Below are 12,383 nucleotides of genomic sequence, written 5' to 3'. Positions count from 1 at the left end.
TAAATTGCCAACCTTTGCACAAGTATTCGTCCCCTTCCAGCGATGTCCCAATTGTGATGCTCCAGTTTGATTTAAATCTTGAATGCTCAAACTAAACACTTTCAGGGGTGAAAGACATTAGATTGGGGAAAACTATAGATAAAAAATAAAAACTAAAATATGCCGAATGCATAAATATCCCTCCCCTTTTGCTATGACAATCCTGGTGATTCTATAATATTTCAGATTCTGATGTCATATAGGCGCCACGATGCAATGCTATCTAACTCAAACAGATCTCTCACAGGACTAACAAAGCTTTTTGCCACCTAACTCTTCCCCCAATTTGCTACTGTGGAGTCAAAAACACTCACATCGATGCCAATTAGACTCAAGACCAAGCAATGCCCAAGTGCAGTGCAGCACAGGAAGTGAAGACAGAGGCCCAGATTGTGCTCCACCAGCCAGTGATCTTGGACAAAACCCTGGCCCAGGCCAAATACGAACTATAGAAAAATCACCCAGCGCTTCATTTTCTGTACTCCTCTCAGTGCTGTGTAATATGTTGTATTACAGAAAATCTGCTTTCAAAAACTCAAGCAGCGTGCCGGGCTTGTCTGCTGTTGACTCCGTGTGTAGTGTAGCTACAGAAATACCCACAACACACAGCAGGCCCAGTGTCCTGTCTGGATGAAGTACGCCGATTTTCTGTTTCAGTTGTGAGAAGAAAACATCAGCTTCGTGTGCGTCTGAAATTTCCTGCTTCTTGAGAGCATCTTTTTTAGAAAAGCAAAAAGTAGCAGCTTTGTCGGGGAGATAAGTGTACGTGTCAGCAGGTCCGCAGACAGGGAATGAGATTGTTTTAGGCAGGAAGAAGAAGGCAGAGATTAACTGCTTTTGCGATACGGCTCATATTTCTTTCCTACCAATCTGCTTTATCGGCTCCAGGTTCAGAGTCGAATTCTCTCCAGCCTTTTCCCTCGCGTTACCCAGCGTTAGCGTCACGCTTGTCCGAGCGGCAGTGCCATCGTACGTGCTGGCTCGCTTCTGTGACGCCGCAGGCGCAGGGCTTACTGGAAGATGAACAGGAACAGCTGCGCGCGGTATCTGGAGTCAGGAGGGGGAGGACAGGAGTGATGGCGATGGGCATTAAAGCGCTGGTGAAAGAGTTTTTCTCCATTAGTTTTGTGTGTCACTGAAACATCTTCGAATAATTAGATGTATTTATCAAACGGCGAAGTATTTTGGTGGATGAGGAATGCCGGGGTCAGGGTTCGCTTGGGGAAAGCCGCAGATGAAAGCGCACGGTGTGCTGATAAGGCAGGGAAGGAAAATCTAAGTGACAGCTGTCCCCCCCCGTAACTGAAAGAAGCAAAACTCGATTTTTATTAAGCTCCCCTTGGATGAAACAGAAGCTTTGTTTTGGGGCTCTCCCATCTTGCGGTGGTGCTGTCTCTGTCGCGCTGTCGGTCATAAGAGAGCTGGGGGGCCGAAACACAACTCCTGTGGAAACAGCCTAGAGGCAAACTCCTGTTTCAGTTTCCCAATGGCTGCAAGCCTGTCTCTTCCAGCTGCAGTGTGCGGTGTGGGCAGCGCTTCAGGAACGCAATCTTCTCTTTCCTCTGATTGACGTGCTCTGGAGAGGGTGAATTTACTTGTCTCCTATCACCTAAGGTTATTTTCACCCCTCTCTCACCTAACTTCATAAGCTGGTGAAAAGCCTGTGCTGTTCAATATCAGTGAGGACCAGATGCTGAGTTGATAACTCATTATGAGGCTTTTGTGGGCTGGAGACCTGACAGTTTTGTAGTCTCAGCGTCTTGGCCTGTCTTTATAGACGTTTATTTTTATTACACATATTAAACACAAGACTCCTGCTCAATTTCAGTTTAAGCCCCTGGGGAATTTTGTGTCACATTTAAAAGCCACTCTAAAGCTCTTAAATGAACTTTCTTCTGTGCAATGACTCCGATAAGTTTTTTTTGCTTTTTTGTCACCATGAAATGTCACTTTTCCCTCTCTGGATCCTCACTCCCACAAGCACTGGGGATCAATTAGTGACTGTGAAAAAGGCTTCCAGCCCCCCAGGGTCACAGGGGTCTCCTGGTTTTCTTTTTACCTGACCTCTTAATTATTTAATTGCCTTAATAATGTTCTTAATTGGGGCAATTCATCACATTTCTCAGGTCTGAAGGAGGTCATTATTCAGGGAGACCTGGCAAAAATGCCAGAATGTGGCTCTTTGAGTCCTGGAGTGGAGCATCAGTGGTCCAAACAGCGGAGTGTGTCTGAGCCACGGAGGCCAGCCAAAGCTGACCCTTCAGTGGACACTCAGTGTCAGCCGCTGCTGTGTGCCTTAGGGATTCACAGATTTCACTGTGAGAGTCCAGTTGCAGGGAGAGGAGAGCTGATCAGAGATGCAGGAACCGTGTGCTGGCCCTGCTCCATGGCCGGTCATCTGGACTCTAACCTTTAATAAGCAACAAGTCAGACAAATAGGAGCCACACTCTTACGCCCTGCCAATGCCTGACCGGACTATGATGGATGACAGAAACACCCATCCTTTTGCAGTGGGAGATTCAGGCAGCATTGCTCACATCACGGATCTGTCATTGCCTGTAGGAGTACCAGAGGCAGCTTAGCCCTAATGCCTTTCGCATGCTGGCTGTTCCAAATAAATCCTTCTTTACACAGTAAGTTGGGTAGAAAGTTGAAAGCTGTGAAGTTTAAATGAAGGATCTGAAGAGCAGACGTGCAGCTGAGAAATGAAGGGGAGCAGGAGGGCTGCTAGAAACAGTTTTTTTCTCTGTCCCCTCTCTTATGCCTCAGGGCAATTTAAAATCAGCCCTTCTGAACCCCCACTCCTGCTCCTTCTTCACTGCAGCCTGTTCCCACTCACATTCCTGCTCTCCTTCGTTGCTTTTCCATGGCTTATGGTCTCCGGGATTCTCCAGAACTGGTCATGGTTTCCACTGTACAAAACCGGAATAATCAGATAAAACTGAGATGATAAGGAACAAGTAAAGGTTTATTCCAGCTGAAAAGAGAAGGAAAAAAAACACAAGGCTTCGGCCGTGGAGCCTTCAGGTGTGAGCTCCAAAGAAGGGACGAAACATTGTGTTTTCTTTCTTCTCTCTACAGCTGAAATAAACCTTTACTTGTTCCTTTGCAGCCTACGCATGCTGACACAGCCACACACCTGAACTGAGATAATGTATACTATAGTCTACCATACTATAACACCTAAAGTGCTTGTCAGTAAAATAAAAATCTCTCCTGCTTAGTTCTTCTGTCTGTCTGTGAATCCATCTCTCTTTCTGCGTCTCTAAAGTTGACTAAGAATTTCTCTCCTGCAGATGCCGGGCATTGACAGTTGTCGCGAGCTGTCGCCCTGCTGCGGAAATGTCTCTGAATCCAGGATTCAGACTGCAGTGCCAGCTTTCCTTGGCAGAAAGATAGTGCTGTGAGGAATCAAAGTGTGTTCAGTAGCTGTTGTCCTAGAAAACCACTTCTAAGGCAGGCGTCAGGCAGTTCATCAGCTGGATCTTCAGGCTGGATTGAACTGAGCTCATGACTGGTTGGAATTTGAACACGGTCTGCAGGCCCACTGATGTGCAGCTGCTGTAGAGGTCGCCCCACGCCCACAGTTAACTATCTGACATGGTGCCTTGCAGATCCCACCCCTCCTGAGCCTCCGAGGAATATCAGGAGCGGGAATGTCACGGCGAGAGCCGACGGGCGGGTGAATGTGGTTCTGCGCTGGGACGCCCCGAGAGAGGAGGACCTGGCCATCCGTCACTACAGGGTTTCTTGGGGTCCCCAGGAGCCCAGCACGGCGGGGCAGGAAGACAAGATGGAGAGCTCGAGAGTCACCGAAGGGGTACGCTCCCCCTGCCCCTACTCGATAGCTCCTGTTACACAGCTGGCACCGGCCTTGTGTCCTGCAAGCACTTGGAAAGTGAAGAGATAGCACCCTTGTGTGGTCCTACCATAAGTGTCATGCTGGGGTCCACCTTTCCAATGCCCAGCCCCTGAAAATGCTTTAAAAAAATCCAGTTTTGGACGCAAAATAAACTCCTGTGTCCAGAGACCGCTGGGGGTTGGCCTTTGTGAGGGTCAGCTGAGCGGCTTTTGCTGTCAGGGGAGAAACCGACTCAAGCGTGTCACACGGCAATGAAACTGCTGGCCAGACAGCCACCGCCCTGCTAGGTGCTCTCTGTCCTGTATCGTACCTGTGGAAGATGCTTCTCTGTGAGATGCATCTTAATCTGATACGCGTTCCTCTCCGCTGGATGATACTCGCTGGGCGAGAGCACAGGAGGCAGCGAGATCAGGACACCGTCAGGGGTCTGCAGTGTGTCATGGTAGCTATGAACGGCCAGTCTGTGACTTGTTTAAAGTCCCATCAACTTTGGTGTAACTGTAGTGCGAGGTCAGGGTCTCAGGTGTTATTAATGGAGAAGCGGGCAGTGGCTGTACCTTGTTATAATCTCTTAACCTTTCTTCCCTTTGATCGAGGTGGCAGTCGAGTCTTCCGCTCTAGCGCGGGGAAGAATTTTTACGAGAGTTCCCACCCCTTCGCGCACATGTGGCCCACTGGCAGCTGCGGAGCTCGTTGAGCTCAGCGTGGGCCCGTGTCAGCGCAAATCAAACACACCGTCACAGATGAAACAACGCCTTGACATCTAAATCCTGGTCAGGGCTCGCATTGACATTGCGCTGTTTTGTCTACGCTGTATCGGCGTGCTTTTCAAAGCATGGCGAGACGAGAAAGGGGAAACACGCTGTACGTTGATGCAGAAGGGCAGGAGCCGGCAAAGGGACTGTGATCCGTTTGCACACGCGTGTACTCGGGAATGAAGTATTTTGGCTAGCTGTGCTTTGAGGGTAATCCTGATTTACAATAACCAGAAATGATAGCTGACATCCCTTCTTCTAACAGATGAAATGCAAGTAGACGGGAAGGTTACATGCCTTTATTTAAAGAGCATACCAGACGTATGGTCTGAAACCTTCGTGAACTGAACGACTGATGTAGACTGTGTTCTGAAAAACAGAGGAAAATGCAGATTGTTCCTGCACATTATTTTGTTAACCCTCTCCTCTTGTAATAACATATTTCATCACGATTTCTCAAAAGTTAAAAACAATGGATTTGCTTAAACAGAATCAGGTGATACATTTCACATTACTGTCCATTTATGAAATGGCAGCTAAATTGTTTTTTTTTTCTTTAAAGAGGACCTACTCATTTAAAATCTGAATAAGGTCCATTATTCTCTGTGTTACAGGACTGAGATGAATATGTTGATCCCATTTGGTTCCAATAAAAGAACTTCGTGCAGTCCATGTGAGCACTCTTTTTATGGCTCGGCACCTGGCTATAAATCCTCCTCGGTGTCTTATGTGTGTGTTTAACAGCTGAGATTACTGATGTGTTTGTCTCATGGGTTTCATTGCAGGTCACTCCAGAAATTGAACTTGAAGGGCTACAGCCAAGCACTTCATACCTGGTGCAGGTGCAAGCCATAGCCTACTGGGTACAGAAGCGCCTGAAGAGTGTCAGGTCCCAGTTTGTCTTCACCACACCTGCTGCAGGTACAGTACCCCTCTCTCTGAGACACAGCCCGAGGGTCTCCCCACACCCGCACCCCTCTCTCTGAGACACAGCCCGAGGGTCTCCCCACACCCGCACCCCTCTCTCTGAGACACAGCCCGAGGGTCTCCCCACACCCGCACCCCTCTCTCTGAGACACAGCCCGAGGGTCTCCCCACACCTGCCGCAGGTACAGCAGTTTGGCAAGCCCGATACGCCCTTGTCATTTACTCCATGGGTGACAGATAGTCCAGGCAAGACTCCAAAAGGAAATTTCATTCAGCTTCCCTCAAGTGTGCAGACTCAGCAGCTGTGATTGCTTGTCAATTCCTGAATGATGGTAGCATTTTAATCTGCTTAGAAACGCTTGCACTGCCTTCCTTGGGTTTCTTCCAGGCGAGGGGTTTTCATCTTCTCTGTCTGCATCAGAGAGCAGTAAATATTATTCTGTTGTAGATTCCACAGAATCTGCTATTATGCTCCCATGGTGTGTCTGGGAGAGACTGGCACATCTGTCTAAGTGGTACGTGATACAGATGTTCATGCCGGAAGGTGATGGTCATGCAACACAGCCATGGCAGTACAGTAAGAAAGCCAGCACGTCAGAGGGAGGTACCGTATACAGCCCATCCTGCTCTTTTGTTGTATTGATCATCAGAGCATCAGCTTTTCCAGTATGACTGGGCTGTTTGTTCCATGTGCTCACAACCCTCTGTGTAAAGAAGTTCCTTCCACTTTTGACTCCTCCGTGCACACACCCTTAGTTTGTGAAAATCTCCTGCACATATATGTTTCTTTAAACTTATAAGAAGTTTTTATAAGCAATCTTTTCTTCGAAGAGCTCTGTACATTGCTAGATTTTGCCCCACCTCAGGACTGGACACCTCCAGAGCCAGGGCATTTCCATCGTACATCTGAAAGGAATCGGCCTGTTTTTGGGAGCAAGTGCCTGTGTTGTATCTGCGCCTCGGATCAGTCTGATCTCCATGAGGTTTAAACGCAGGTCGCAGAGGGGGGCCTCAGGGGACGTCCCATTACTTTCTCCTCTGCGTTTGTAGTTAACCTTTCGTCCGTAATTTGCCCTGAGCCGAGCCTGGAATATCGTTCACGGGGCTAAAGAGAGAAGTGATTTCTTTCTTTTTTTGTTGTTGTTGTTGTTGTTTTTGTTTCTGGTTTTAATTAGAGTGCAAATCCCCAGCTAATTTAGCCAAACCGATTCCAGACACACAGCCCAGCACGATGGAGGCTGCACAGCTAGTCTCACTCACTTGAGTAATTATCAACGCGACAAACTTTTCCCCTTTTTCTATTTCTAATGAACACGTTCTTTTTTTAAATAAAATTGCAAGCCAGCAGATTTTATATCTGATTTTTTTAAATCTCTGTTTTCCTCTTTATTAGTACTTTTTTTTTTTCCTAAAGACCATTTCCAAACATTGTAAGCCCTGGCAGTATTGGAACTGTTCGTAAACATGTTGTTTTTTAAAGTGTTATCTGAAAAAAATAATTCCACTGCTAAAACATAGGACCCAAGAGGCACAGCCTCAGGTAAAGGATTGTGAAATTGCTTAATTGTATTATGGGGAAAACGTAGTGAGGGAGAACTGTGCAGCCCAAAGTGGAATTTAGCCACCCCTGCTCTTATAAACAGCCTTGGGATCTTTAATGACCCAGTAGTCAGAACCTCCGTTCACTGCCTCACCTGAAGGACAGCTCTCCCATTGCACGGTGGTCCTAGGCATTCCTCTGACCCAGAGGAAAGAGCACCACCTGCTGGTCTACCAACACCACCTACAGTAGCAACCTGCTTGGTGGTTCCCAGCCCTGGGTCTGGGGGAACGCTGCCTCTTGTGGTTATTCAAATTGGTCGAGCTCGGTTTTCCATCTGCTGCTTATTTTTGAATCTGCTTTCAATGCCTAAAACGTTGAATGGGATTTGTAATGGCTATCGACCCGGTACCAACTGGCAAGATCCAGAGCTCTGGTAGGCAGCGATTTTCAGCCCAGCCAGCGTGAAAAACCAGCAGACACTGTGGTTCCCCAGGAGGGAGGTTTGGACTCACTGCCCTAGAGGTCAGCCATCCCAGTACTGGTCCAGCACAGCCGTGCGTAGCTTCCAGCTACAACAGGGGTCTGTAGCCTGTAGTCTGTAGTCTGTGTCTCCTGGAGGCAGTTCTCAGTTTATCATCTAATCACTTAATTTGCAGCGTAATTTGAAATACTTCTAATCAGACTCAGGGGTGATTTATAAGTAACTTGATCTTTAATGAAGTGACCGTCTTGTGTAATCAACTGTAGACCTTGGAAAAATCCTATACATGTCTAACTTAGAAAATAATTGGAATAATTAGGCCCCTTGTTTAATTGACTGTGCAGGTTAAACCAAAAGCTACAGGGCCCACCAGGTGAGGAGCTTGAGACGTCTGGATGACAAAGTGGCAGGATTGCTGCTGAAACACAAAAACACACTTATTCCTGCGATTCTGAGTGACAGTTTACAGCACAGGGTTTTTTTTCTTTTTGTTGCAAGTATCTTTAAAAAAAAAACATTTCATTCATAAGGCACTCCTTTCTTTTTTAGGAAATGGAAAAAAGGTACTGTAGCTACAGCATTAGTGTTGCCAATTTAAAAATAACCTCAGCTTTAGCCTGCTGAGCTCCTGAGTGGAACGCAAATATCAGGACCTCTGCCACCGGCGCGTATTTTAAGCTTCAGTTAAAACTAGACAGAAGAAGGTCAAAGCCACGATTCCATTCTGTGTCTAATATTTGAAAAATATATGAACAGCTGTGCTAAATTTAAAACATGAGCACTGTAGGTGAGCTTTCCTTGTTTTGTTTTTTTAATAGTGAATGAAAGGCATTATTAAATGCTTCTGCTCCACAGAAGAAGAAATAGGATTTTAGGAAATACAGCAGGGTTGGTGTTCTCTGGCATCCAGTGCTGGGTCTCAGTGCACACTGTGGTAACAATGATCTCGGTTTCCTCTCGGTGTCAGCCGTTGAATTATTCCAGTTACTCTAACTTTCCAGAAGTCAGCACACTATTAATTGTTGCCTATAAAACAGCTCTTTTCTCTGGGTTTGTCCAGCAGCAGACACCGCTGGCAGTCCAGCCCAGGGTGGGCCAGCGGTGGAAGTCTCCAACGAGCTGCCCAGCTCTCACACCGTGCCAGGCGTCCTGAGGCTAGAGACGGCCGCCCCACACTACCACAACAACCAGCTGCAGGTCAAGGTCTTCTGGAAGACGTCCCACGAAGGCAAGAGACGTCCCTCGCTCAGCCAACACGTTCAGTGACACAACACTCCAAGAAGACGGCATTGTGCTCAAAATGTGCATAATTATCGGGATGCATGCTAACTCATTTTCTCAGACATACTTTTGCCTTGTTACACAAAGGCTTTGCACATTGCCTTGACCGTTTGCCTGTTCAAAACAGAGGCTTTAATAACTGGCACAAGAGCAGTGCTGAACCAGACATTTTTAGATAATTCAGCACGTGTTTGTAAAATAAAAAAGCCAGATTTGCAATTTCCAAAAAAACTGCTTTGGAGACACCATGGCAGCAGAGAAAAAGTGTATTCCAGAAACCACAGAACACCATAAATAAAGAGCACTGATTTACTGTTATCTCTCTCAGAAAAAAAACTAGGAGGACAGATTTAATAATATCAGCATGGCCCATAAATTAAAAGCAGATGTTTCTGAAAGGGATCTGTATAGCTTAGACAACCTGGAACTCAGTAGGAGATGTATTTTGTGAAAGATGTAATGTTAGTTGGATACAGAATAAGGGAGGGAAAAGCACTCCAGCCTTTTTTACAACTGTGTTTTGGTGCCGACAATACTGGGGAGATGTTTTGGGAAAGTTTCTCTGTTAAATATGTCAACAAAATAAACAGAGGTGTGAACATCACAGCCCTGCGCCTGCAGCCCCCCTCCGGAGCTGCTGTCCAGGCTGCGGAGAGAAAAGGCAGATGATTGTGTCATGTTTCTCAGACCACTAACTTTGATTCTGGTTGATTTTCCAGTCATGGGAGGGGAAGCGTGTGACAAACGCATTGCTCAATCCCGGGCCTGTGGTATTTTCTTCACCCGCCTCCTGTGCTGTAGTAACTTTAAGATTTTCTTTCCCTTCCCTTTATGAAGAAAGTCTGAAAGATTCCGGTACGTATCTCCTGACGTGGTACCCGGAGCTGTGTGCTAAAAACATGACGAAGACCGCGAGGAGGGCCACCGTGCAGGTTGGTGGCCGTCTGCGCTGGTCTCTGCCGCGCAGCTCGCTGTTGCAGCTTTTAAACGTGCCCCCCTTCACGAAAGCCTTCCGGCAGTGGGCCCTTCAGGGTTTCATCAGGCCCAGACAGGGCTCAGCCGCAGAAGCACAGAGCTCATTTCTTATGACACCTGAAGAAGGCTCCACGGCCGAAACGTTGTGTTCTCTTTCTTCTTTTTTTCAGCATGGAATAAACCTATTACTTGCTCATTTCTTATGTTTACCATACAGTGCAGTTTTACATACCAAACTCGGGTAATAAGAATGCAACATTAAATATGTCCCTTGCTCCCTTTGATCTTAAGTAAAAATACTTTAATATCACTGTTCTGCAATATCTAAGGAAAGAGTTTTCCTCCACTGCGTAAGGCAGGGAGTTTGATTTAAAAGAGCCTAGTGGTGCAATGATTACTTGTAACACTTTTTAAAAACCTGTCAGGGGAAAAAAAAAGCTCTGAACTAAGTGAGATTTCTGATTAATAATCTGCTGCATGCTGACTTGATCTAAAATGAGATCATTGCAATTGAAATTGTCGGAAGACTCCTGGATTTTTTTTAAATAGATTTAAAACGTCACTTAAGGGTTGCAGAAGGGCACTATTCGGAGCAAAGCTGGTCTGGAGATTCATTTGATTAACACAGAACTGTAAACGAGCTAATGAAGATGTGAGGGAGAACGTACCGACTGTCAAGACTGAGTGAAGGTGTTTCACACGACGACAACTTCAAGCTCCTTTTCTCTGGCCCTACTGCAGGGAACACACTTCGTTATCACCGGCCTGATGTTTGCCTGCAAGTACAGGGTGGCTGTGAAGTCCGTGTCCGCAGCAGGCCAGGGGTCAGAGGTCACGACCTCTGTCGCTACCCCGCAGTGCTCTCCGGTGAGAGGGAAGGGGCCGAAAGCTCTGCCCTGTGCGAGGGGAGGTAAGAAAACTTACGCTGGAAAAACAGAGGAGTGTGAAAAGTGAACTCTTCCAGCTGCGCCGCAGTTCTCGCCTTTCAATGTTTTGCCTTTTTGAAATGTGTCGGTTTTTGTAGCTCTGCTTTAGCTCGTGTTAAGCGGATAGGTGATGATTTAGCAAAGGTTAAAGTTCCCGGGACAACTCCTTTAAATAAACCAGAACTCCCCAGACTGCAGTGCGACAGCGCTGTTGACAACATCCTTTCTGTCAGAACAATTTCATCTCAGGCAGGGAATTCATTTCTTGAAAGCAGACGTGTGTGTGTGTTTTTTGTTCCTGCTCACATGTCGTTGAAAGCTGCCGGCGAGCAGGAGTTGTACTAACTTCACGCGGAGAAGTCATTGCCAGCGCTCAAGAAGGCGTCTCTGCGTATCCCCGTCTTTCTAGCGAGGCCGGAGCGCCCCCCGCTGGCCAGGAAAGTCGCGGTGAGGCCGGAGAAGCTGACGGCCGCCTTCCGGTCGGTGAATGGCTCGGTGCTGGCCGAGTTTCGCTGGCGGGTCGCCCCTGCTGCTCCAGCGCCGGGCTCGCTGGCTGGGTTTCAGCTGTCCTGGGTGCAGATCTCCAGCAACAACAGCAGCGTGAGCGCCGACACAGCCGTCTACCAGAGCCGGCTCCTTTCCCCGGTCAGTCCCACCAACCTCTGCGTTTTTTTTCAATTTATTTATTTATGCATAACAGAATAACAAAAATTACAATACAAACAAGAGTACATATAACAGTTCAAGACAAAAAAAAGATCGTCAGGGGTACATATTACTACAAAAACTCAAGTTATGAAAAAAGATTAAACAAATTAAATAAAAATAATGTCCGGACCGCTTTCATGTTTTTGCACTTCGAAATAGTCTGCAAACACCCCCTTACATCCATTTTAAAAAGCTCAAACAAACCACCAACCTCTGGTGGCTGCGGGCGCGGTTGTGCCGGATCGCGCGTCGGCCGGCAGGCGGCGTGATTCCCCTCTGCTGGACGATGCCGACAGCTGCCTGTTCCCGTTGTGCTCCCTGCAGGACCAGCCCTCCCTGACCGTGGGCGATCTCCAGCCGGCCAGCCTGTATGAGGTGCGGGTCCGTGCTTTGAGCCCCTCGGGCAGGGGCCCGGCCACAGTGAAGACTTTCCACACTCCGCCGGCCAGCGGGGCGCTATGAGGTGAGTCGGTCTCTCCCGTGTGAACTGTATCTCTTCAGGTTTGCTTTTTTTTTTATTTCACCGACAGCTGCTTGATTTTAATTAACAACAATAATCACACTTACACTTAACAGAGAGCTTTTCTGGACACTCCTCTCCAAGCGCTTAACCGGCAGTGGTGACTCAGATGTTGCTTTACAGTTAACGCCTGCTTAACTGGATTGGTTGACCTATGAAAAAAAGACTAGGTCCACGACCCTTCGACTGAATAACTGATAATATGAGAGCTGTCCTACAGTACAAGGATTGTGTTCAAGCCATCTGTGATTATTAAATACCAGTCCGCCAGGAGGGGGCAGTATCGGCTCTGCACGATGGAGGCAAGGTACGGCTACATTGTGACTCTGGCCTTGCACGGAGAAAACTGAAGACGGGATGGTCCC

The 12,383-nt window shown here is 47.3% G+C and overlaps 2 protein-coding genes across 3 annotated transcripts in view; both read left to right on the top strand.

Moving 5' to 3' along the window:
• The window catches only part of cp (ceruloplasmin), a 430,985-nt gene that overhangs the window by 94,643 nt on the left and 323,959 nt on the right, over positions 1-12,383 (top strand). The gene's annotated exons all lie outside the window — the stretch shown is intronic.
• anos1b (anosmin 1b) overlaps positions 1-12,383 on the top strand; it is a 44,662-nt gene that overhangs the window by 31,020 nt on the left and 1,259 nt on the right. Inside the window, exons 7-13 of one of the 2 annotated variants that reach the window (XM_069197621.1) lie at positions 3,655-3,860; positions 5,443-5,578; positions 8,672-8,836; positions 9,727-9,821; positions 10,606-10,774; positions 11,200-11,435; positions 11,823-11,961. In XM_069197621.1, coding sequence (XP_069053722.1) covers positions 3,655-3,860; positions 5,443-5,578; positions 8,672-8,836; positions 9,727-9,821; positions 10,606-10,774; positions 11,200-11,435; positions 11,823-11,960 — 1,145 coding nt within the window. In that variant the 3' untranslated portion in view covers position 11,961. Of the gene's footprint in view, positions 1-3,654; positions 3,861-5,442; positions 5,579-8,668; positions 8,837-9,726; positions 9,822-10,605; positions 10,775-11,199; positions 11,436-11,822; positions 11,962-12,383 lie in introns of both variants that reach the window. The other variant, XM_069197620.1, reaches the window with a different exon arrangement.

The sequence above is a fragment of the Lepisosteus oculatus genome, chromosome 13, assembly GCF_040954835.1.
Source record: "Lepisosteus oculatus isolate fLepOcu1 chromosome 13, fLepOcu1.hap2, whole genome shotgun sequence".
Taxonomy (NCBI): Eukaryota; Metazoa; Chordata; class Actinopteri; order Semionotiformes; family Lepisosteidae; genus Lepisosteus; species Lepisosteus oculatus.
The sequence above is the reverse complement of the archived record's forward strand: the minus strand, read 5'-3'. Positions and strand labels throughout refer to the sequence as shown.